Source organism: Bufo gargarizans, chromosome 7, assembly GCF_014858855.1.
Source record: "Bufo gargarizans isolate SCDJY-AF-19 chromosome 7, ASM1485885v1, whole genome shotgun sequence".
Lineage (NCBI taxonomy): Eukaryota > Metazoa > Chordata > Amphibia > Anura > Bufonidae > Bufo > Bufo gargarizans.
In genome coordinates, this window is record NC_058086.1 from 66561967 (window position 1) to 66588834 (window position 26868).

Below are 26868 nucleotides of genomic sequence, written 5' to 3' on the forward strand. Positions count from 1 at the left end.
AATACTGTGCTAGAGCCATAAAGATAGTCCCCCATTCCCCATAATATTATTCCCCCTGTATATTATAATGGATTTGGATTCCATGAGGGGTATGGTGAGTTCATGTAAGATTTTATTTTTTGTCACAAGTTAGTGGAATATGAGACTCTGTAAAAAGAAAAAATAATAATTTTCCGCTAACTTGTGCCAAAAAAAAAAACCTTCTATGAACTCGCCACGCCCCTAACGGAATACCTTGGGGTGTCTTCTTTCCAAAATGGGGTCACTTGTGGGGTATTTATACTGCCCAGGCATTTTAGGGGCCCTAAAGCGTGAGAAGTAGTTTGGAATCCAAATGCGTAAAAATGCCCTGTGAAATCCTAAAGGTACTCATTGGAATTTGGGCCCCTTTGCGCACCAAGGCTGCAAAAAAGTGTCACACATGTGGTATCACCATACTCAGAAGAAGTAGGGCAATGTGTTTTGGGGTGTATTTTTACATTTTACTCACACACAGTATGGGTATATCTCTGTAAATGACAACTTTAAAAAAAAATGTATACAAAGTTGTCAATTTACAGAGATATTTCTCTCACCCACCATAAGTATATGTAAAAATACACCCTAAAACACATTGCCCTACTTCTCCTGAGTACGGCGATACCACATGTGTGACACTTTTTTGCAGCCTAGGTGTGTAAAGGGGCCGAAAGTCCAACGAGTATCTTTAGGCTTTACAGGGTTGCTCACAATTTAGCCAGAACAGTAAACACACCCCACAAATGACCCCATTTCGGAAAGTAGACACCCCAAGGTATTCACTGAGGGGCATAGTGAGTCCATGGGAGATTTTATATTTTTTTGCCAGAAGTTAGCAGAAATGGAAACTTTATTATTTTATTTTTTTCCTCAGAAAGTGTCATTTTCCGCTAACTTGTGAAAAAAAATTAAATCATACATGAACTCACCATGCCCTTCCGCGAATAATTTGGGGTGTCTTCTTTCTAAAATGGGGTCATTTGGGGGGTATTTATACTATCCTGGCATTCTAGCACCCCAAGAAACATGACAGGTGCTCAGAAAGTCAGAGCTGCTTAAAAATGCGGAAATTCACATTTTTGTACCATAGTTTGTAAATGCTATAACTTTTGCGCAAACCAATAAATATACACTTATTAGATTTTTTTTTATCAAAGACATGTAGCACAATAAATTCTAACACAAACTTGTATAGAAATGTAATTATATTTGAACAATTTTACCAGAAAAAGTTAAAAATACACTTTTTTTTAGAAAATTGCGGTCTATTTTGATTAATATCAGAAAAATAAAAACTCTCAGCAGCTATCAAATACCACCAAAAGAAAGCTGTATTTGTGAGAAGAAAAGGAGGTAAAATTCATTTGGGTGCCAAGTTGCAAGACCGAGCAATAAACCGTTAAAGTTGTGAAGTGCCGATTTGTAAAAAAGGAATCTGTCACCTGGTTTGACCATATCAAGCTCTCACCATTGCCATGTGTAATAAATTGCCTTATATCCTGCAGTGGTTTTCTTTCTTATTTTAATGCTTTTGTTTTGCTAAAAATCTTTGTGATATGCAAATTAACCCAGAAGGTGCCCAGAGGGGCGTTATTCTTCACCCTCTGAGCCCAGTAACGCCCCCCCCCTGCAGTGCCTAGCCCGCCTTAGTTTATAGCCCAAGCAAGCCTCCTATGTAGTATCGTCCCACAGTCTAGTTTAATGGCGCCGCCCCCTCTGGTACGTCAGCTAATGCATTCAAACCAGGCACCTTGAATCTTCAGTTAGTCCGGCTAAAATCTTGCGCAGGCGCAGTACCGCCTACTGCCTGCGCCTGTGCGATCCGACGGCTCCTGAGGGCAACAGCAATAAAAATATGTCACTGGGCTCTGCGCATGTTCAGTGACACTTTTGAGGCTGTTTCCCTCAGGAGCAGTCAGATCGCACAGGCGCAGGCAGTAGGCGGTACTGCGCCTGCGCGAGATTTCAGCCAGACTATATGTATTTGGTATCACTGTAATCGTGCTGACCAAGAGAATAAAGATATTATGTTATTTATACCGAAAAATGAACGCCATAAAATTTATAACTTGAAAATGCAGTGGCAGTATTGCTATTTTTTCCCATTTCCCTGCCAGAAAGAGTTAATAAAAGTTAATTAGAAAGTTATGTGTACCCCAAACAGGCACCATTATAAACTACAACTTGTCCCGCAAAAAAACAAGCCCTCATAAAGCTATATAGATGGAAAAATAAAAAACGTTATAGCTCTTGCAACGTGACGATGAAAAAAGGAAGAAAAACCCTTGGTCAGAAAGGCCCAAAACAGGCTGGTCACTAAGGGGTTAATAAAGCATATTTCACTTACAGCAAAATATGCCAAATAGAAAAGCCAAAGGGCAAAAATGTCATCCATCATTAGTCATGTTTGCTTTTAATACAGGATGTGAAATATCGGCAAACGTTCATTGTTTTCTTAAGTGTACTAATAAACTTTATTATAATAATTCTCTCATTAAAGACTAGGACACATAACAATGTGTACAGTGCCATCTTAAGTGACGTCCTCCTTTTTAGCGCTATAAAAGGAGGACATTGACTACCGCCATTCATGCCTTCTACTCAACAATCAGTAGAATGAAGATCATCATATTCTTGGCATTGGCTGGTCTCAGCCTTGCAGCTGGTATGTAGATACAACATGATAGACTTTAAAATTAGTTGAACCTTATACTGATATACATTGAGCTGATTTGTTGCTTTTTCTTGTTTGCTATATATAAAGACATAGTTCCCCCGCCGCCAATGCCAAATCAAATGCTATATCCAGTACCAGGTACAGCACCAAATTCTGAGGCGTGCATTAAAAATGCAATAAAGGTAAGATTCTTAAAGTTAAAAGTGTCAGTAATTCATGGCACATTGAAATTTGGACAACTACTAACAATAATAAATATTAATTTGTTTTATTCAATCCTAGTTCATTTATGTGTAAAAAGGACTGTATACCATTTACTGTTTAAAAGTAGCTTCAATGGTTCAGCTCGTATTATTTAATGTACTCACCTAATTTTCTATGTCACACAATCAGTGGCGTCGCCAGGGGGGGGCCAGAGGGGGCCACGGCCCCCCCAACATCATGCTGGGCCCCCCCATGTGCCCCCCCAACTAAAATGCGCCCCCCCCTGCTGCCAGCAGCATTCACTTGACTGATCCGAGTTCAGCTCAGCTCAGTCACAGTCTCTCTCTCACCTCACGCTGCTGGCAGCAGGGACGCAGGGAGCCGAAGCCTGAGGGAGGGACGGGGAGGAGCGTAATATGATCTCAGAGTGGAAGCTGGCTTCTGCCAGCCCCACCCCTCCCCGCCCACCAACCAATCACCGACCAGAGCTGAGGGGGCAAGGCAAGCACAGCACACCAGCAGCTCTCTGAATCGAGTCGTCTGAGTCACACAAGTAAGTGCAGGGGAGTCAGAATAGAAAGGAATCGAATGAGTCACAAGTTAAAAGAATCTAAAGATCCGACTTAGTTTGTGACTCATTCGATTCATTGAGTTAAAAGAGCAGCGAGTCAGAGGGTAGAACAGGTTAGGCTACTTTCACACTTGCGCTTGATCGGATCCGTTCTGAACGGATCCGATCATATTAATGCAGACGGAGGCTCCGTTCAGTACGGATCCGTCTGCATTAATAACTTAGAAAAAATTCCGTTCAGACTTTCAATGTAAAGTCAATGGGGGACGGATCCGCTTGAAGATTGAGCCATATGGTGACCTCTTCAAGCGGATCCGTTCCCATTGACTTACATTAGGCTACTTTCACACTAGCGTTCGTCGGTCCGCTCGTGAGCTCCGTTTGAAGGGGCTCACGAGCGGACCCGAACGCTTCCGTCCAGCCCTGATGCAGTCTGAATGGAGCGGATCCGCTCAGACTGCATCAGTCTGGCGGCGTTCAGCCTCCGCTCTGCTCGCCTCCGCACGGACAGGCGGACAGCTGAACGCTGCTTGCAGCGTTCGGGTGTCCGCCTGGCCGTGCGGAGGCGTGCGGATCCGTCCAGACTTACAATGTAAGTCAATGGGGACGGATCCGTTTGAAGATGCCACAATATGGCTCAATCTTCAAGCGGATCCGTCCCCCATTGATTTTACATTGAAAGTCTGGACGGATCCGTACGAGGCTATTTTCACACTTAGCTTTTATATGCTAAAATAATGCAGACGGATCCGTACTGAACGGAGCCTCCGTCTGCATTATTATGAACGGATCCGATCAGAACGGATCCGATCGAACGCTAGTGTGAAAGTAGCCTAAGTCTGAACGGATCCGCACGGCCAGGCGGACAGCTGAGCGCTGCAAGCAGCGTTCAGCTGTCCGCCTGTCCGTGCGGAGGCGAGCGGAGGCTGAACGCCGCCAGACTGATGCAGTCTGAGCGGATCCGCTCCATTCAGACTGCATCAGGGCTGGACGGAAGCGTTCGGGTCCGCTCGTGAGCCCCTTCAAACGGAACTCACGAGCGGACCGACGAACGCTAGTGTGAAAGTAGCCTTACACTGAGGCTGAGGCTGCTTTTGTTGCAGCAGTGATAAGATTAAGGGACAGGAGAAGTGACAGATGACACAAGAGTTTAGATTACAGGTTGAATTAAATTAACCGTTTAGAATCAAATTGGCTTCTCAGGAGATATATATGTTAAAGGCATCTCATTCAGTAGCTATATAACTAAGGGCCCTTTCACATTTGCGTTGTCCGGATCCGGCGTGTACTCCACTTGCCGGAGGTACACGCCGGATCCGGAAAAACGCAAGTGTACTGAAAGCATTTGAAGACGGATCCGTCTTCAAAATGCTTTCAGTGTTACTATGGCAGCCAGGACGCTATTAAAGTCCTGGTTGCCATAGTAGTAGTGGGGAGCGGGGGAGCGGTATACTTACAGTCCGTGCGGCTCCCGGGCGCTCCAGAATGACGTCAGAGCGCCCCATGCGCATGGATGATGTGTACATGCGATCACGTCATCCATGCGCCTGGGGCGCCCTGACGTCACTCTGGAGCGCCCCGGGAGCCGCACGGACGGTAAGTATGCCGCTCCCCGCTGCACTTTACCATGGCTGCCAGGACTTTAGCGTCCCGGCAGCCATGGTAAGCATTCAGAAAAAGCTAAACGTCGTATCCGGCAATGCGCCGAAACGACGTTTAGCTTAAGGCCGGATCCGGATCAATGCCTTTCAATGGGCATTCATTCCGGATCCGGCCTTGCGGCAAGTGTTCAGGATTTTTGGCCGGAGCAAAAAGTACTGCATGCTGCGGTATTTTCTCCAGCCAAAAAACGTTCCGTTCCGGAACTGAAGACATCCTGATGCATCCTGAACGGATTTCTCTCCATTCAGAATGCATTAGGATAATCCTGATCAGGATTCTTCCGGCATAGAGCCCCGACGACGGAACTCTATGCCGGATCCGGACAACGCGGGTGTGAAAGAGCCCTAAGGGTGGGTTCACATCACCTTTATGGATTGTACTGTCAGTGTCAGACTGTTGTCACTGTGGGTAACAATGCACAACAGACAACAATTCACATTGTACACCACAGTGACAGCTTCTGACTCCTGTCTGACTCCTGAGTCCTCCTGTCCGGCGTCAGCCTCAGCTTCCCTTTACTATAATAAATCACTCAATACTAGTAATCAGAGTTCAGAGAGAGCTGAAGAAGACGAGCCGACTGCACTGAGTCAGCAGCGCAGCAAGTAGTGAGTGAATCGAATGTATCAAGCATCTGCGCATGCGCACCGGCACCTAGAGTCTTCGGTTCACTTGCGAGTCAGCTCAGCAGTCTGACTCACCAAGTGAACCGAATATCCGATTCATGAATTGGTTCATTTGAATGAGCTGATTCAAATGAACCGATTCACCTAAAAGATCCGAACTTCCCATCACTAAGCGGCGGTGCAGGGGAGGGAGAGGCGTGTCCCTTCCCCTTGCTCTGATAGGCTGCAGGCACTAGACCGGCAGCCTATCAGAGGCCGGCGCAGGCGCGCGATGACGTCATCACGCCGCCTGAGCCATACAGCGTGGGACACAGGCCAGAAGAGGCCTGCATCGCATCGCTGACACTGAGGTAAGTATAATTATTTATTTATTTTTTACAATAGTGATACTTGGGGGGGGGGGGGGACTTACCTAATAATGGCACATGATGGGGGGGCTTACTTAATAATGGCACATTGGGGGGGACTTACTTAATAATGGCACATGAAGGGGGGGGGTACTTACTTAATAATGGCACATGATGGGGGGGCCTTAATACTGGCACATGATGGGGGGGCTTAATACTGGCACATGATGGGGGGGACCTAATACTGGCACATGATGGGGGGACCTAATACTGGCACATGATGGGGGGCTTATTACTGGCACATGATGGGGGGCTTATTACTGGCACGTAATGTGGGTCTTATTACTGGTACGTGGAGTCATCTACGGGGGCACTAAGAAGGGGTAATTTATACTTGCAAAATTATGGGGGACATTGAGGGCATCTACTGGGGCATTTTATACTGGTACATTATGGGGGCACTAGGAGGAAGGGGGAGAGGAGCACTATGGGGCATTTACTGGGGGCACTATATAGGGGTATTTTATACTGGCACATTATGGGGGACATTAGCTCAACTGGGGGCATAAGGGGGTATTTTTTGCATTGTCACATTATAAGGAGAATTATTACTACCGGGGGGCATTATGGTGGGCGTTATTACTCCCCCATGGTATGACCCCTAGTAGCAGCACCAGCCTCTCCCTGCTCTGCTATTCCTCTGCCTCTTCTCCAAATCCTTATTATGAAATCTTTCTCATTAGGATAAAACACATCAGCTCCGCCGAGCCCCCGGCCAAAGTGTGGAAGTGGCGTCCGAGACCCCCAAGGGCCAAGCCAAGTAACTGTAAGTCTTCATGTCAAATATGTTTGTTATACACATATAGCCTACACTGTGCCCCACAATATACAGTATACCGCCACGCTGTGCCCCACAATATATAGTATACCGGTACACTGTGCAGTCTGTTCTATAAGCACCCTTGTTCTGTGGCGGTGGACAGAAATTAATCTGGAAGCGCCCCTTCCGAGACCAGGCTCTGGATCCGCCGCTGGTCTGGGCCGCTCCCAGGAGTGTACATTTCTTCTAAACTGTAATCCGTATGCTCTGACCTGCAGAAATCAGCACTCGCTCGATAAGAACTAACACGCAGTACCTGTAGGCTGTAGCCTGGCCCTGTTTCCGAAGCTAGCCGAGTGGTGTAAGGTTAAGGTACTAGTAGAGATGAGCGGCCGCTTAATCCTGATTTAAAGTTAAAGTTACTGCAGGATATGGATTACGGTTTAGAAATGTCAAATGTACACTCCTGTGAGTGGCGGGGAGGGGGATCTGTGGATGACACTGTTATAGGAAGGGGGATCTGTGGATGACACTGTTATAGGGTGGGGGATCTATGGATGACACTGTTATAGGAAGGGGGATCTGTGGATGACACTGTTATAGGAAGGGGGATCTGTGGATGACACTGTTATAGGAAGGGGGATCTGTGGATGACACTGTTATAGGGAGGGGGATCTGTGGATGACACTGTTATAGGAAGGGGGATCTGTGGATGACACTGTTATAGGAAGGGGGATCTGTGGATGACACTGTTATAGGAAGGGGGATCTGTGGATGACACTGTTATAGGGAGGGGGATCTGTGGATGACACTGTTATAGGAAGGGGGATCTGTGGATGACACTGTTATAGGAAGGGGGATCTGTGGATGACACTGTTATAGGAAGGGGGATCTGTGGATGACACTGTTATAGGGAGGGGGATCTGTGGATGACACTGTTATAGGAAGGGGGATCTGTGGATGACACTGTTATAGGAAGGGGGATCTGTGGATGACACTGTTATAGGGAGGGGGATCTGTGGATGACACTGTTATAGGAAGGGGGATCTGTGGATGACACTGTTATAGGGAGGGGGATCTGTGGATGACACTGTTAAAAGGAGGGGGATCTGTGGATGACACTGTTAAAAGGAGGGGGATCTGTGGATGACACTGTTAAAAGGAGGGGGATCTGTGGATGACACTGTTAAAAGGAGGGGGATCTGTGGATGACACTGTTATGGAGGGGGAAATGGGGATGACACTGTCATGGGGTGGATCTGTGGATGACACATATAGCATAAGATGCTATACATTACACGGTATGTGGCATCCACAGATCCCCCCCCATAGCAGTGTCATCCACAGACAGCTGGACTTTTCTTCCCTGTTGCGGTTTTAGGTATTGGGTAAAGTATCGCAGCATTTCTAAGTGTACTTGTGTAAATGTATCGTTGTTATAGCTGCCCCCCCTACTTTTGTCCTGGCCCCCAGTGTGCCCCCCCAAAATTTGAAAGCTAGAGACGCCACTGCACACAATACACATACATGTGATCATTCAACCTACAAATATGTTTGAAGATTATGAAGCCTTCATTGACTAATACGTTTAATTGTCTTTTCTTAACTAGGCTGTTTCAGGCTTATTTCCAGCACTGACAAAATTTGTGTGTTTCTATCATGGTCCAGTAAGTATCATATTGTGTCTCTCTGTGATGGTTATGAGAACAGACAGTCATGAGGACCTAATTTTCAGTTCCAAAACAGAAATGCTGAAAAAGCTCTGTTCTCATTAATATTCAGATCCTCTATATGTTTTTCATCATCCTCTCTGGCATTTTTGATGGTGGAAATAGTGTGGTCATAACTAGTGTTGAGTGAATGAAAGTATCCACAGTGGACTTTGATCAGAATTTCAGGAAAAATTTGATTTGTTACAAAGACGGATTTCCTCACGCTTTGTGGTAATGAATCAATTTTTCCTAAAATGGTGGCTGAAAAAAAAATGACACTCACCTCATCCACTTGCTCATGGAGAGGCTATCTGCTCCCGTTTTGATTGAAGAAAACCCTCCAGAGGACCTGCAGTGAGCGGGATCTGCGGTCACCACGTGATCATGCTGAGCGCGCAAGATGATGTCTAGTGTTGAGCGCGAATATTCGAATTGCGATTTTTTTTCTCGAATATCGCAATTTCGAGATTTCGCGAATATTTAGAATATCATTCTATATATTCGCGAAATCGAATATTCTTTTTTTTTTTTATTGTTATATTTTTTTCTTTCCCACTTCCCTTAAGTTGTTCTTACCTGTCCTTTGGATTCCTGGCTTCCTGGCTGCTCCAGTCAGTGGTGTTTTCAACTTACTGCTATATTCCATATTAGCTAAATTACAATCTAATCTATATGTGTATTTTACGAAATTTCGCAATATTGCTCTAACTTCGTCTTTTAGAATATTCGTAATATTGCTCTAACTTCATCTTTCAGAATATTCGTAATATTGCTCTAACTTCGTCTTTCAGAATATTACGAATATTCTAAAAGACGAAGTTAGAGCAATATTAAGAACATACGCAAAAGTCGAAATTGCGATGCGAGTAATATAACACAAAATAATCGCATGAAGATTTCAACTTAGCACAGCTATATTCCATATTAGGCTAGAATATGGAATATAGCTGTGCTAAGTTGAAATCTTCATGTGATTATTTTGTGTTATATTACTCGCATCGCAATTTCGACTTTTGCCACGGCTCTCCCTGCTCCGTTTTCGTTGTAGATAATGGCCAATAGGATAGAGAAGGCGCTCATAGGGTAAGTAAATTCAGCAAATCAGATTTCTAGTAAAATAAATGGTTTGCTCACCTATTGCGGTTGCATCAATTGGACGCAACTGCAATGGAGATCAAGTGTAACTAGGTGACGGTTGGTGCAGCCTAGATTTGTCCGATCGCCTTGGGCAGGAGCCATCCTGCCGCTTGGGTAACGGTATGAAGAAGAATACGCTCGACCTAAGGTCCAGCGTATTCTTCTTCATACCGTTCTCGTTTTAGGTGCGGGTCCCAGAGCCATTCTCTGTGATGGGAATACCCCTTTAAATGCAACTCTTATACAACTGTAAAAGAGAAGGCAGGAGAATAAATACATTCTCCGCTCTACAATTCTGAATCATGTTACTACAAGAAATAATTACAACGTACAATAGCATGTTTGTACATCCCAAACAAGAAAGTGTAAAACTTAAATCTCTGCACCATCACTACCAAACCCCCATTATGTTTCACTTCAAAACTTAGAAATATTTGTTCTAGCTAAGGCTACATTCTTCCGGCATAAATGCCAGATGTTTGCTTGATAGAAAGGTATTTCGTCCTTAGGAAACCAAGCATTTATGCTGAATAGAGGCCAGATCACCACTGGATCCCATTATAGTTAATGGTAATCTGGTGGTGAACGGTAGAATCAAGTGTCAGTCAACTCCAGCAGACTGTGGGGATTTGAATGTAGTCTAAGCCAGTTTAACAGTTTTTTTTTGTTTTTTTTATATATATATATTAATTCCTCCATTTTCAAGACCTTTGTTAACAGGGAATATAAACCTTTATTGTTTATATTCAGTTAGTTACTTAAAACGTGGCCTGATCATGTGCTGCTCGCGCCAGTACAGGCCATTGGGTCAGGATGAATAAAAGTAAGTCCCTACATGTGCAGCTTGCTCACAGAAGCGCTGTATAGTCACATGTACGATTGGCTCTGATAACACATTGTTATTACAGTGTTATCTTGGTTATCTTGTGACAAAAGCCATTGTAATCCATTGAAAAGTTAGTTATCTTTTTCTTGCCATTCATTACTTAACACGTTACCATCAAGCTTAGCTCGGCTGTGTGGTTTGTAAAAAAAGATACAGATGTCCATACAGTGCAGTCCTCAAGACCTGGGCTCTAGGACCACATTGATGGAAAGAAGGTTAAAACGTTTTTTAAATTTTATGTGCTCAAAATAATTAACCCAATCAGCTATGAAATGTAACTTGTTAAGCAGGAGATAATTTGAATTTGCATCCAGTTCACTGTAGTTACTCTGTCTATTGTCATTCCACAGTCTAAATACAATGAAGCAAATTTGAAGGAAGCTATCCAAAAGCTGGCAGACCTATTGGTAAGATATATAGCTTTCTGTTTTTAAATGTCAACATATGAACACACAGTATATTACTTACCTTCTAACCTTTTTTAACCCCTTCCCTACATATGACGTATTAGCACCTCAAAGCAAGAAGTGACTTCCCTGAATTGGATGTATTAGTACGTCATGCTGACCGGGGCAGGCAAAGGAGCGGTGTGCACCCGATCACTGACTCTAAAAGCCGGTACCGGAGGATTACCCCTTTAAATGCCACTGTCAGCGCTGACTGTGGCATAGAAGGTGTTTGCGGTAGGTAAGGGCCCCTGTGCTGCAGTGACAGGGACCCGATGGGTTAGAAGACAGCCCAATGCCTTGCATAGACATCTGAGCTTGCTCTCTTTGCATGCCTAGGAGATCCAGTCCCTTAGTGTGGGTCTGCTAGGCAACGGTAAGTATATTACACTGGTAATACACTGACAGGCAATGCCTAACAATACACACACATTGTAAAGCATTGCAAAGGGGATCAGACCCCCAAAAGTTTAAGTCACACAGTGGGACAAAAAAACTGTAAAAAAAAAAAATTGTTAATAAAAAAATAAAGTTTCAAATAAAATAAAATTGTAATTTCCCTCTAATATAGATCTATATCTATTTCTCTCTATCTATTTCTCTCTCTCTCTCTTGATATATATACATATATATATATATATATATATATATATATATATATCAATCTCTCTCACTGTATCTATCTTTGCTGCCTAGATCACTGCTAAGTTTACATCCTAGTTTCTGAAATAATTTTAAGAATTTTTTTTTTTTTCTTTGCCACTATCTGATGGTGGGTTTTTCTCTAGCTATCACTTTTCTATCACTGTGGTCTGCAATGTACCAAACCTGACCATCCAGTGAACAAGATTTTACTTCCAGAATTCTCATTTACTTTGGTCAATACTTATAGTTTTGCAGACCAAACACCACCAGTGCTTTTCTTGTGATCTTTTCCTCCTCTTCACTGGAGCAGTCATTGTTCCAACTGGCAGGAGACAGGTGCTACTGAGGCACTGCTACGCCCAAATTTCCACTCCAAGGCCTCCACTTAGAATCAGTTACACAGTTGTGTATCCTGAGACTATCCAATTCCATCTCCCTGTCCTTTAAGTCCTTACGCTATCTTACTTGCCCAGTGAGATTAAAACTGTTCCAGATCTTCTCCAAGATTCAAAGTGTTACAGTGTGTGAATATAGTGGGTACATGCCCTTTTACACTGGGTGATAATTGGGATAATAATGCAGAACTAACATTCATGCAAACATTGGTCCAAGCAAAGGTGTCATCAATCACCCAACAAAAGGGCACATTATTTTGCAGTCTTTTTTTCAGTGGCATACTGCCCTGTGTGAACAGGGAATGTGTTGCCAGCAATATGCTAAGTGAATGGGGATGAATGATGATAATAAGAACTATTCTAAATGCATTGCTTATACATTATACCCTATAATAAAGGATTTTTCTTTTCTGCTGTCTTAACAGGGAGCTACTGATTGTACTCTCGAAACACTTCTTGGCTTAACCAAAGTATCACTTGTAAGTTATTACAGATAACCACTGTGTAAGCTTAAAAATGTTAAGCAGATAATGTATTTTTTACATTATGTTATGTACTGTAGTTAAGAACCATGGATTAAAGAGCTGAATCCAGTTTAGTCACTGTATATTTGTGTACAAAAATACACACAATGGTATTAGTATTATGGTAGTATAGGGTTGTTCTATAAACTGCTATTAGTGCATGGCCACATGAGGCCTTTTCATATTAGCATCCACTGCAAACTCCAGATGTGTTATAGGGCATCTGTCAGCAGTTCTGTACCTCTGACACTGGCTGACATGTGGGCTTGGCAGCTGCAGGTATCTGTGTTGGTCCCATGTTCTTATGTGCCTGCATTGCTGAGAAAATTATGTTTTCATGTATGCAATTGAGCCTCTAGGTGCAACCGGGGAGTTGCCGTTACACCTACAGGCTCTGCTCTCACTGAAACTGCTGTGCCATCTGCACTTTGATTGACAGGGCCAGGTGTGATAACATGTCCACTACCTGGTCCTGTCAATCAAATAGGAAAAGACGCAGCATTTACTGAGAGAGCCGAGCCTCTAGGCAAAATGACAAAGCCCCATTGCTCCTAGAGGCTCATTTGCATATACTAAAACATCAAAATTCCAAATTGGGAGGAACTGGGAAAATATATATTTTCTGGGTATCGTTTTTAGATTGTTCCCAATGTGGTTAAACTGACCAAGTAGTAGTGGCTTGAATCCAAGCCCTTAAACCAGAAACTCCAGCACTGAAGCCTATGATAATTAAGCAATGCTTTATTGCATAACTGGATACAATACATCCCAGGAGGTTGATGCATTTTGAGCCTCAAAGAAAAGGTTTTAATCATAACATGAACCCCGTACAACATTGAAGACTCCATTAAATAGGAAATGGCATGGTATCACGGTTGCATTAGATCATATGCTAACATTAACCATTTAATCTGTAATGGAGCAGTATGTACTAAATAATGGATATTACAACAAATTATTTCAGCATTCCAATCACCACCTCGATATGGCTTTGACACTTTTTCAATTACAAACATTTGAAAACTATTCACATTACTCTGTTGTACTTTTACAAAGTGCTTTGCAAACCAAAGAAGTTCCTGGGTGTGGAATTGATGATATTAAATAAATGCTCTCCTATCCTTTTCCTCAGAGTGTGTGTAGTACATCCAACATACTGGACATCACATTGGCAACATTCAACAATATGAATATGTGTAGAATCACAAATCATAAGTGTTCTAATAGGACAAGTTCAGGGCCGTCTTTAATATTGATTGGACCCTGGGCAAAAATTTACTTGGGCCCCCTGGATCCCGCCTTCCCACACCTTAGCAGGCAATCACAGTCTCCACCACAACACACACACAAAAAATCCACACATCTGGTAGAGTCCAGTGAATGACTGTAAATACTTCCAGTTCTGAAGACTCCAGCGGCTCAGGATCAGTGCTCTGGGCAGCTGGACTCAGGCCGGAAGTGGGCACCGCTCTGCAGGAAGGAGACCAGGGCTTGGCTCACCCTAGTGTTACAGTGCACCCCAGCACCCCACAGTATGCAGTATAGCACCCTATAGTATACAGCACCACACAGTATGCAGTTTAGCACCCCACACTATACAGTACCCCACAGTATATAGTAGAGCAGTATAGCAGCCCACAGTATACAGCACCTCACTGTATACAACACCTCACTGTATACAGCACCCCAAACTATACACGATACAGCCCCCCACACTATACAGTACAGCAGTATAGCACGCCCCCCCCCCCACACTATACAGGCGCCCCACAGTATACAGCCCACCACACAGTATACAGCCCACCACACAGTATACAGGCCTCCACACAGTATACAGGACACCCCCCCCACCCCCACAGTATACAGCCCATTACACAATATACAGCCCACCACACAGTATACAGCCCACCACACAGTATACAGCACCCCACTATACAGTAGTTTACAGTATATTAACATAACAGCCCCTGTCACCTTTTTCTGATGCAATCTTTACACAAAAAAGATCCACAGTTAACATCTGCAAAACTCAGTAAGACCTGTGATGACCTCATAGCCATGTGACCAGTAATTGCTAGGTTACTGGTCACATGGTAATGATGTCATTAAGGTCCTAGAGCAAAACTCATTAAGGTCCTAGAATTAAGATCATTAACACAGTACGATCATGATGCCTGTGTAGCCGACAGCCTGACACCCGGGGCAGTAGCTAGCAGGGCTCAAGAGGCAGCTGCCTTGGGCCCCCCAGGAGCACCTGGGCCCAGGACAGCTGCCCCTTTTGCCCCTTGGTAAAGACGGCCCTGGACAAGTTTAATTATGATGTGTTCATTGGAAACGTCTCATTTTCAACATATACTGTATTTGCACAAACTGCATCTTTTATTACCACATGGGTATGGACCCAGCATACTCAATCAATTTCTACTCACCAAATGTATCCTATTATGGCAAACACTGGGGGAAATAATACTCCCAATGGTTTTTGATCTTTTTGCTGCAAACCTGCAGCTGTGTTTTAAAATTTCCCCGAAAATCAGATCCTTATTTAATATGGGTAAATAATGTTTTATAAACTTTTGAATAACATAAAATCCAAACTGTATTTATTTTTTAAAAATGGATATTTTTGAACTCCAAAACTGTGGTGTTCTTTGCTATATAATAAATCCCTTCCAAACTCTGTTTTGTGTGAGCTAGGTCTTTAGGTACATAACACAGATTACTTATATCCTCTATTTTTCAAACGTTTACTGATGCAAATAGATTCAGTTTGAAAATCTCATCCATCGGTAAAGATTTTTTTTCTTGTGTTGGGGCTTCCTGAAATAGGTTTCCTATAAGTTCTGCATTTAACTGAGTGTGTTTAAATGTCACCATATAAGTGCACATCCAAAAATGGAAAGCACCTTTTGTTCACCTCAGAAGTAAATTTAAAGTTATGAGAGTTGGCATTAACATATTTCAAAAATTCTGCTATGGAAGGTAAAGGTCTACGCCCAATGATCAAAATATCATCAATGTACCTTCCATAACAGAAAATATCCGACACAAAGGGGTTAGGTAACATACAGATGAATATTGCCCATCAGAGAAACGATTGCCCATCAGGCAGCCTTGAACTTGAAGGTAAAAATGACCCTTGTCAAATGAAAAAAGTAGAGTAATGTGACTAGTTTCCAAGTGTATTTGAAAAAGTGTCAAAGCTGCCTCCTCTATTGGACCTGGTGGGCACGTGTTCGCTGGGTGTCTCAGGTCCAGATCAGAGTGGCAGGGTCTTAGCAGACCCTGATCAGCTCTAACTGTGTATAATTCCCCCACTGGGGCTGTTTTCTCTTGTAACTGGGGCTGTTGTGGATGCCCCAGTTACAGTAAAGGTAGTGCAAAATAAAAAATAAAAAAAATTAAAAAGTATCAGTGTCCTCCAGAGGTCATCTTATGTGCCAAAAATAAATATAAAAATTAAAAAAAATAACAAAAATTACAAATAAAAAAGCCCAACGCCAACCAAAACTGTCAACCTGTTTACAGGAAACCATGTATATTGTAAATCAAAATGATCTACACAAAATAGGGAACACATTGAAATAATTTATTTTTGTGTCAGTTTGTATATTGAATAAATAAAAAACTAAAAGTTGTAGTGCAATGGTTACACAAATGAACGTTTAATACATGAACCAAGCAGTTGTACCTCAAAAAGTGTTTATTTGGCTAAATACATTTGGCTTAATACACATCTCCATATATAGATATTTTATATTGTGTCTGATCTACCTAGGAGGACATATTAAGCAAAGATTCCTCAATGTTATATTTATATAAAATTAGCCCTGTACATTTGTGTAAAAAGGACTTCTGTATTTCATCCTTTATTCGGTCAGGAGAAGTGTACATTTACATCAAAGTGTAAATACAATTGCAAAAATATGATCAGAAAATGTGATTGTTTCTCTGAAATTGCACTTAGTAATGCTTAGAACGTTTTATCCAACTACAGGAAAACATGTTGTTGGGTGACGAACAGGCTATAAATGATTTAGCTAAAACACTCGTGGGGATTCTAGTAAGTTTTCTAGTTTTTATTTTATTTATTCTATAGTGTGAATGAAGAAATGAAACTCAAACCGACTAATTATAAGACTTTGTTTGTCCAGATAAATTGATATGAATAAAAAGATATGTCAAAAGCAATGTGCTACAGCATTTATAAAATGTAAACCTGCATTTAATTCTGCCCATATCAGAGGTGAACATGCGAACCAAACAGAGTTCATTGAGGGAGGGGGGGGGGGGGGGATTGGGCATTGGCACACTATATAATAACAGCAGCACAAGACAACATTCATAAGGGGGTATGGCTCATTATACTATATATATATATACACAGCTGCTGCTACTTTTATAGTGTGCCAAACCTCTCATTTACTGTGCTTACTGATGCCTATTATATAGTGTACAATACCCCACATCCCCATTAATACTTCCTGTTGCTGTTAGTTGTGGGGGCTGCTATGGAGGCAATGTTTTTCACAGATGGGCTGGATAAGGAGGGAGGAGGCCCAGGCACAAAGGTAGCAAGGAACTGGAAGGGGAGCCTGTCTGGGAGCTGGGGTATGAAGTGTAATTAGTGGATGTGTCATTCGTCTACCCTGGTCTCCCTTCCCCCATTTGCCCCATATAAGCTCTGTGGTCTGCCTCAACTGGAGGTATGCCACTGACTGAACCCCAAGATTTCTGATTGTTGTTTGTCCAAAACGTATTAGATTTGTGATAGAGTCCCCTGAAAGCAGTGGAATCACTGGCTTAAGCATTATGATGACATATACAAAATATTTGAAAAGTGGTAGTAACCATGACATCCTGTAGAGTCAAATGTTATATATATTTCCAGACCTCAATCCCATTGAAAACCTATGGGATCAGCTGAGTCGCCGTGTAGAGGCTCGTAACTCTGTACCCCAGAACCTCAATGACCTGAGTGCCGCCCTTCAAGAAGAGTAGAATGCCATGCCCTTTCATGATATAATATCACTGTAGCACAGGGATCAGCAACCTTCGTCACTCCAGCTGCTGTGAAACTACAATTCCCAGCATGCAAAAATCTTCTATTTGAAAAAAAATATTCCAAAACAAAATACCTAACCACCTTGTGTTTTGTGTTTTTCCAGGGTCTTATAGGAATAACTAAACCTGTAGCAGAAGCAGTATGTTTTTTGGTAAGGACACAATTACACTGCACATTGAGGCTTTGTTTTTAATATCAAATGTGTTCTTTGGCTAGTTATAAAAAAGACTATAAGGATATTTTGTTTTTGTAAAGACTAAGAATTTTCTCTGCTACCAATTAATTCCTAGTAATGGATTGTATGGTCTCTTCTTGCTTGACGGGGTTGTCTCACTTCAGCAAGTGGCATTTATCATGTAGAGAAAGTTAATACAAGTCACTTACTAATGTATTGTTATTACTCATATTGTTTCCTTTGCTGGCTGGATTCATTTTTCCATCACATTATATACTGCTCGTTTTCATGGTTATGACCATCCTGCAATTGGTGGTCATGCTTGTACACTATATGAAAAAATGTCGGACTCTCTGGTGACCGGGACCGTGGGAGCTCACATAGGCTGGTGCTTTTTTTTATAGTTGCTTACAGCCACGCTGGTTATAACCATGGAAACGAGCAGTGTATAATGTGATGGAAAAATGAATCCAGCCAGCAAAGGAAGCAATATGGATAATAATACAAACCACTTACTAATGTATTTTTAACTTTCTCTACATAATAAATGCTATTTGCTGTAATGACAAAACCCCTTTAAGGTTGATTCACTACACCTTTTTTTTTCATCCGTTTAATGTATCCATTGGGGGGAAAAAAAAGAATACAAAACTTTTCTATCATTCACAGACTGGTAAGAAAACATATACGGTAATTTCTTACAATTTAACTCTATGGTGAACGGATGCTGCTGTGTGATTCATAAAATACACTGATTTCAAAGACGATATCAATGGGTCTCATCTAACAAAACATCTAAATCCCCTAAAATCACTATTTTATTAAATCGATTAAAAAGGGACTTGATGGATCACGTTACAGACTATCTCCACATTAAATAGTAGGTAAGTGCCCACTAAATAATGAAACAAATTGTTGTAGAAAAGATAAAGAAATAAACAAAAAAACATAGATAGTATGGAGCAGAGGGGGTAGGGAATGTACTCATGGGTTGATTGTCCCTACACAGACCCTTTCCTGGCCCTCTGTCCAAAGACAGCCCCTGATGGTGGAGCCTCCACCCTCGTACCTATCCTGATTCACCGTAATAGGAACTATAAATTATTCTCTTTTACGCCAATGCGTTTCCCCCACGCTTGGGTTCCTCAGGGGGTTCTTATGGGGAAGAGAAATATACATAGGAGCCGACAAATGTTCATACACAAACAATAAATTCAGATAAACCCGATAAACAAAAATGAAAAGAGGGGACTGGCAATAGGCTGGTGGGGTTGGAGAAGATCCTGATGATCCAAATAAAGAAGTTCCACAGGTGGTGGTCCCCCCAGTTGTTTAGCCAGTGCACTGGCACCGCCAGAGATGCTGCTGTATGGCATCATTCTGAGGCATCCATTTAACATACAGTACATGTTTTTTTGTATATGTGAAACAGATGGGAAAAAAAATGTGAATTGTGAATCTACCCTTGCATGTATAGTAGTTGTACAGTTAAAGCCTCCATTAGATCTGGATTTTGAAAGTTTTATGGCTTACAATTCTGCAGTTGCTCAGTTTGTGGCTATATAAGCAGGGCCGGTGCAAGGATTTTTGCCGCCCTAGGCAAGATAAAAATTGCCGCCCCCCCCCCCCCTTTATCAGATGATCTGCCCATATCATGATATCACATATGTTCCACCCCTTTCTCAGCATTTAAATTAAAAGAACTGCTATGTTTCCCTTAGGGTTAATCAAGCTTCTTGTAGCTGCCTCCCTGACAGCCCCTAGAGGTGCTTCCGCGATTCTCACTGTGAAAATTGCAGTGGGAAGACGCGGAACATAGTTTTGAATGCATGTGCATGCGCATTCGCAGCTGAGAGGAGGATCGGGGAGAAGAGTTCCCAGTGCCGACGCTGGAGAAAGGTAAGTGGCTGAAGGGGTTTTAACCCCTTCAGCCCAGTGGGAGGGGGACACGAGAGTGCTAACAACTATATAGTGCCAGGAAAATTAGTTTGTTTTACTGGCACTATAGTGCTCCTTTACCACCACTACTGCACAGGGTCTGTTCTCTGCAGGAACAGGCTATAGACACCAGTACAACTACATTAACTGTACTGGTTATGGGACTATAGCAGTCATGGCCAACCTGAGGCTCTCCAGCTGTTGTAAAACTACAACTCCCACCATGCCCTGCTGTAGGCTGATAGCTGTAGACTGTCCGGGCATGATGGAAATTGTAGTTTTGCAACAGCTGGAGAGCCTCGGGTTGACCATCCCTGGGCTATAGTGTCCTTTTAGGCTCCATTCACATGTCCGCAATTTCATTCTGCATTTTGCGGAACGGAATTGCGGACCCATTCATTCCTATGGGGCAGCATGATGTGCTGCCCGGACACAGAATTCCGGGTCCGCACTTCCGTTCCGCAAAAAAATAGATAATAATTATAGTGGATGGCACTCCTTGTGTGGCTGTCGGTGCTCAGTGGAAAGGGTCAGTCTGAAATAGGAAGAAACCACGGCACTCGTTTTCAGATGATCAGAAATAATTAATTTATTGTCCATCCCAGGATCTTTTTGAAAAATGGCCAACGTTTCGGTCCACTAGGACTTTGTTCACGGCCTTAGTATTATAGATCAGGAGATCATAGATCCACCTGATGTCTTCTGATCTATAATACTAAGGCCGTGAACAAGATCCTAGTGGACCAAAACGTTGGCCATTTTTCAAAAAGATCCTGGGATGCACAATAAATGAATTATTTCTGATCATCTGAAAACGAGTGTCATGGTTTCTTCCTATTTCCCGCAAAAAAATAGAACATGTCCTATTCTTGTCCGCAATTGCCTCCCTCCCTTGTCACTCTCTTCTCCCCCTCCCTCTCTTGTCACTCTCTTCTCCCCCCTCCCTTGTCACTCTCATTTACTCCCCTCCCTCCCTTGTCACTCTCATTTACTCCCCCCCACTCCCTTGTCACTCTCATTTACTCCCCCCTCCTCCCTTGTCACTCTCATTTACCCCCTCCCTTGTCACTCTCATTTACCCCCCCTTGTCACTCTAATTTACCCCCCCTCCCTTGCCACTCTCATTTACCCCTCTTGTCACTCTCATTTACCCCCCCTTGTCACTCTCATCCCCCCCCCACCTCTAATGTAGCGTGGCTGAGCTCTGTTCCGTCCACGGTACAGGAGCATTTGTTTCCTGTACCCGGCCAGACTGAAAGGAAGTGCACACTAAGTGAGCACTTCCTGTCAGTCCGTCCGGGTACAGGAAACAAAAGCTCCTGTACCGCGGACCGAACAGAGCTCGGCCACGCTACACTAGCGGCGCTTCCCTCCTGTGACTGTGAATCCCTCTCTTCAGGCTGCGCCCGGGTGGTGCACAATCATAGACGCAACAGCCCGGGCAGTGCGGCCCGCCGCCGTACTTAAAAAAAAAAAAACTTGCGGCAACGCTTTTTTTTTAAAACTGCGGCTGCCTAGGTCGCATTACAGGTGGCGCCGACCCTGTATATAAGACAGTATAGACTGTATGTAGTTGCAGGCAGTTTAAATTGATCATCAATCCTCAGGATAGGTCATCAATATCTGATTGGCAGGGGTCCGACACCCAGGTCCGATCAGTTGTTTGAAGAGGAGGCGGCACTCCATATGACCGCTATTTGCTCTTCATGGCACTATGTGCTATCTCCATTGCAACGGTGGCTCATTGTAATTAAAAGTACTCGCTTGTTCCAAGTAAATGGAGCGAGTACTTCTAAGTACACTACACAACTGAGATTTCTTAGACGAAGGGCAGTATAATGAAGAGTAAGTGCCTCTTGCATGGAGTGTCACCTCCTTCTCAAACAGCTGATCGTCGGGGGAATAGGTTGTCAGGCCCCCGCCAATAAGCCTGCACAACCCCTTTAAGTCTTTTCATAATTTGAAAGAATGAATGAAGTAGATACTGGTGCAAGTTAATATATTTAAATGTAATATAGTGTTATGTTACAAAGAGGAACTGCTATTAAATAACATTCTTATCATATTTCTCTCTGTTAATATGCAATGTATCTACATATTATCACATTATCAATGTATTATCAATGTATCACATTATCAATATTTGGTCTATATATTATCAGTAGTGTTGAGTGAATCAAAGTCAAACGAATTGACTTTGATCCCAATTTCAGGGAAAATTCGATTCGACACAAAGCCGAATTTCAGCGCACTTTGTGGTAAAAAATATTTTTCTCCCGAAATGGCGGTAAAAATAAAAAACATATTCACCCCATTTGTTTGCGGAGAGACCGTCACAGCCATCTTGATTGCAGAAACCATGCAAAGTGTTGCGCATGGTAATGTGTGACATCACCACGTCACTGTTCGGGCCGAGATTTTGCCCAGTTTCTTCAATCAAGATGGGCATGACGGTGCCTCCACAAGCAAATTTATAAGGTGAGTATTTTTTTTTTAAACTTGATTAACCACTGAAAGACCTCAATTTTAATCTCAGATGGCGTGATGAGCAATAAACTCGGCACCTGAGGGGTTCACTGATGGGGGGTTGTGCGATTGCCGTTCCCCGTTATTGTGCCTACTACATACAATGGAGTGCGATTCGTGATGAAGTAATTCGTCACAAATCTAATTTCTTTGTGATATTAGGCAAAGCACCCAAATCAAATTTTAGCTAATTTTGCTCATCACTACTCATCAGTATTTGTAAGACCAAAAACACAGGTTTTTCTATTATACAACTTCTCTCAAGTTTTTGACTTAGAGTCTTTGACCAAGTCTTTGACTAAAACATCAAAAGACACCTTATTTTCATAAATGCTGTGTTTTTTGGGTCTTTTGGCTTGGAACAAGAAATGCTGTGGACAGATATACAGTATGCTGGCCAATAGGTATCTATAAAACACACTACACTGGTGTTTTGAAAAAAGACCACCCTCCAAAAATGCTTTAAAAATGCTGTGTTTCGCTGGGTTTATTGCTAAGCCAAAAACAATAAATAAATGTGGTGGGGCAGTACTCTAAAATTGAATGTGTGAAAGAGGCTTAATAAAAAAAATCTAAAAATAATATACATGATAAAGGCATAATTACATTTTATTTTTATTATTTTCTTTCACAGCTTGGTCCTCTGCCAGTAGATTGTGTACAAAATCTCCTTGCGGTAATAGCATTAAACACCTATATATAACCATATACCGAATATGTTACATGTGTTTTATATATACAGGTGAAACTTGAAAAATTTTAATATCGTGCAAAAGTCCATTTATTTCAGTAATGCAAATTAAAAGAATTTGCATTAATGCAGCTTAAAATTAGAATTTTGTGAAAAAGTTGAATATTCTAGGCTCAGTGTCTCACTCTAGTCAGCTAATTAATCCATATCCCCTGAGCAAAGGGTACCTCAAAATTGTGACTTTGAGGTTTCATAAGCTGTAAGCCATAATCATCCAAATTATAACAAATAAAGGCTTGAAATATCTTGCTTTGCATGTAATGAGTCTATCTCATATGTTAGCTTCACCTTTTAAGTTACATTACTGAAATAAATGAACTTTGCACAATATTCTAATTTTTGGAGTTTCACCTGTACAGTATATGCAGAATCTATCTATCTATGTATCTATCTAATATGTATCTGTTTAGGAATAATTAAAAATGCACATAAAGTTGATACCTCTAAGAAATTTGATAAAAATTGCTATTTTTAGGTTGAGTTTAAACTTTATTAGATTATTTTTGGGTATAGTCATACTTTCCATTATTTTCTATAATAATGTTAATTACAAAAACACGTGTACAAGCTGACCTAAAGAAAGAAACAAACAAAACATATCCCCCTAAGCAGATATAATTTCCTTTATAATGGGGCTAAATTTCCTTCACTCCCACATATCTAATTAGAAGTTTTATTCTGACAGGTTCTTTTCCTGCAAGAGCCCAAGGGCTCCACTGCAAGGGCAGACTCCCCATAGACCTTGCAGGGTAACTTCCTGGTGGGCAAAGCTCAGGGGGCCACCCGAACTCTCTTCATGGCTGTCAGCTAGATACATATTGATCTTGTACTCTCAGTAGTAAATAATGCTAGGAGCATCAGAAGCTTAGCCGGCAGTTACATGCCTTCCTGAATTCAACTGTATTGCCATCTTCAGGACTGTGATGAAGTTGAATACTGCAGCAATGGTAGCAGTATTTTGGGCTGTACTGTGATAATGGGTTCTGCTGGGGCGGTATTTTATGCTGCCTTATGGTATTGCTGGTCCCATCTGCTTGAGTTGTCCTCATCTACTTGTGTTTCTCTGCCTTCTGTCAGTTTTCTTTTGGCCACGTTAAGTTCCCAGTCCGCCCCTGCTTCACTGTGAAGTGATCTCTGCATTAAGCTGCCTCACAGCCCCTCACCCCTGAATGACAGTTGTAGTATCAGGTTAGTATGTCTATCAATCAGAGCAGAGAGGATGGGCTGTGAAGCAGCTCAATGCTGAGAGCACAGTGCATGCCACAATGAAGGGACAGAACATGTCAGAATAAAAGCTCATATTCACACTATTCCTGATGAGAAAAGTTACACAAGGTATATCTGTTCTGCTCTCTACATCATGCTATCAACAGTTTAGCATTGAGCAAAAATGTTGACCGACTCCCTTTGATACTATGAATGCCTTCTCAAAGTTATTGTTCATACTCAAAATGAAAATTATTAATTTTAATTTCATATTTCTTTTTTTCTTCAAGACCATAGATGATAACGTACTTCAGGGGCTACTCTGTCCGGTAAATATTTGAATTTAAAGATAATTAAAGAAATCCAGCTTTATTTCTCTTTTACACTCTACATTTTGTGTTTGTAAATGCTTGAATAAATGCCTCAAGTATTAAACATTTTTATGTTTTTCAAGTCTTAAAAAGAAGTGTATAAAAAAAGCAGCAAGAGATATCCTCACTTAAAAAAATGTTACAAGCCCCAAAAATATAAATGCTCTATATGTGAACTCTTCAATCATTTCCTATAGATTTTAGTGTAACATTTGGCTACAACATTTTTTACCACTAAAAATTTAAAAACACCAATTGAATACTTCTGAAAACACTGCAAGAAGCTATGTGTGATTCCAGCTGTAAAGAGGTATTCCAGTTTATTTTATTGTAATGTACAGTATTTATGTAATAGGAAATCATACAATTTTCTACTATACAAAATTCTACATACATACCTTTCATATATTAGGCATTAGATTCCTATATGCAGTAAAATAGTATAGCCCATGTATCACCCCTATGTTATGTATCCATGGCCTAACTGAATCATGGCATCAGTCATATGACATATGGATCAGCATATAGGATACATGCATGTGATAAGAACTAGTATTGAAGTAATGATTTTATAGTGGTTATTAGAGTAGCTACATTACTGTTTGTGTTTACTAGTGTTGATCACGAATATTCAAATTTCAAATTTTTATCGCGAATATATGTACTTCGAAAATTAGTGAATATTTTGAATATAGTGATATATATTAGTAATTTCGAATATTAGTTTTTTTTTTAATGAGTACACATGATCCCTCCCGGCTTCTAGCTTGTGGGCCAATAAGAAGGCTGCAATATACTTGACTTGAGTAGTGTTGTTTGCGAATTTTTGTAATGCTAATTTTTATTGCGAATTTTTCAACTTACAACTATTAGACAAAGAAGATTATAGCACTATATTAGCAAAATTGCTCTATATTAGTTTTTTTTGAATATTCGCTATATTGCTATAACTTCGTTTTTCGAATATTCGTAATATTCTAAAACAAGAATATATAGCAATATAGCGAATATTAAAAAAAAAAACGAATATAGAGCAATTTAGCTAATATAGTGCTATAATCTTTTTTTTTATAGTTGTAATTTTTTTCCCAATCTGTACTTCAGATGAGAAAAAAATTACAACTATTAGACAAAGAAGATTATAGCACTATATTAGCTAAATTGCTCTATATTTGTATTTTTTCGAATATTCGCTATATTGCTATATATTCTTGTTTTAGAATATTACGAATATTCGAAAAAACAAAGTTATGGTAATATAGCGAATATTCGAAAAAATAACTAATATAGAGCAATTTAGCTAATATAGTGCTATAATATTCTTTGTCTAATAGTTGTAAGTTGAAAAATTCGCATTACAAAAATTTGCAAACAACACTACTCCTAAAGTCAAGTATATTGCAGCCTTCTTAATGGCCCACAAGCTAAAAGCAGGGAGGGATCATGTGTACTGATTAAAAAAAAATTGAATATTCGAAATTACGAATATATATCACTATATTCAAAATATTCGCAAATTTTCAAAGTACCTATATTCGCGATAAAAATTTGAAATTCGAATATTCGTGATCAACACTAGTAAACAAACAGTAATGTAGCTACTCTAATAACCACTATAAAATTCGCATTACAAAAATTTGCATATTACACAATCATTACCTTGCCGATTTTTCGAGTAAAAAAATCGTAGAATATAAGGAATATTAGAATTTGCAAATATTCTACAAAATATTGCGAAATATCGCGAATTCGAATATGACCCCTGCCGCTCATCACTAGTGTTTACAAGGCTGCCTATGTCTAGGTGATGTTGTAAAATGGCTGCCTGTCTCTAGTTCAATGGTGGCAAACCTATAGCATGCATGAGGTGGCACTCGGAGCCTTCTCTGTGGGCACTTGCTTCCCGGGCCCATCGTCTTTCCAAATGCCCATGTGACATTACATAATAATGTGTTTACATGTATACGCAGCGCTAGTGCTGCGATAAAAACTGCCGGGCCTCGAATGGAAGGAAAAAAGAGTGAGGAGGGAGGGACTCACGTCACTGCACACCTCCTCCAATCAGGAGGCATCCCGATTCCTGCCGTGCCTGCCCCTCTCTTCTTAGTCTTCAATGGCATATTCGTTAGAGCGCCAGCCTTCTCTTTACCTACTGGGTGCTTGTGA

At 41.4% G+C, this 26868-nt stretch overlaps 1 protein-coding gene across 1 annotated transcript in view; it reads left to right on the forward strand.

Moving 5' to 3' along the window:
- Positions 1–2597: 2597 nt before the first annotated feature.
- The window catches only part of LOC122944035, a 76499-nt gene continuing 52228 nt past the window's right edge, over positions 2598–26868 (forward strand). Inside the window, exons 1-9 of the mRNA XM_044302237.1 lie at positions 2598–2683; positions 2783–2877; positions 8536–8592; positions 11011–11067; positions 12572–12625; positions 16668–16733; positions 17839–17886; positions 23009–23050; positions 24622–24660. Of these exons, the coding sequence (XP_044158172.1) occupies positions 2635–2683; positions 2783–2877; positions 8536–8592; positions 11011–11067; positions 12572–12625; positions 16668–16733; positions 17839–17886; positions 23009–23050; positions 24622–24660 (507 nt within the window). The 5' untranslated portion in view covers positions 2598–2634. The remainder of the gene's footprint in view (positions 2684–2782; positions 2878–8535; positions 8593–11010; positions 11068–12571; positions 12626–16667; positions 16734–17838; positions 17887–23008; positions 23051–24621; positions 24661–26868) is intronic.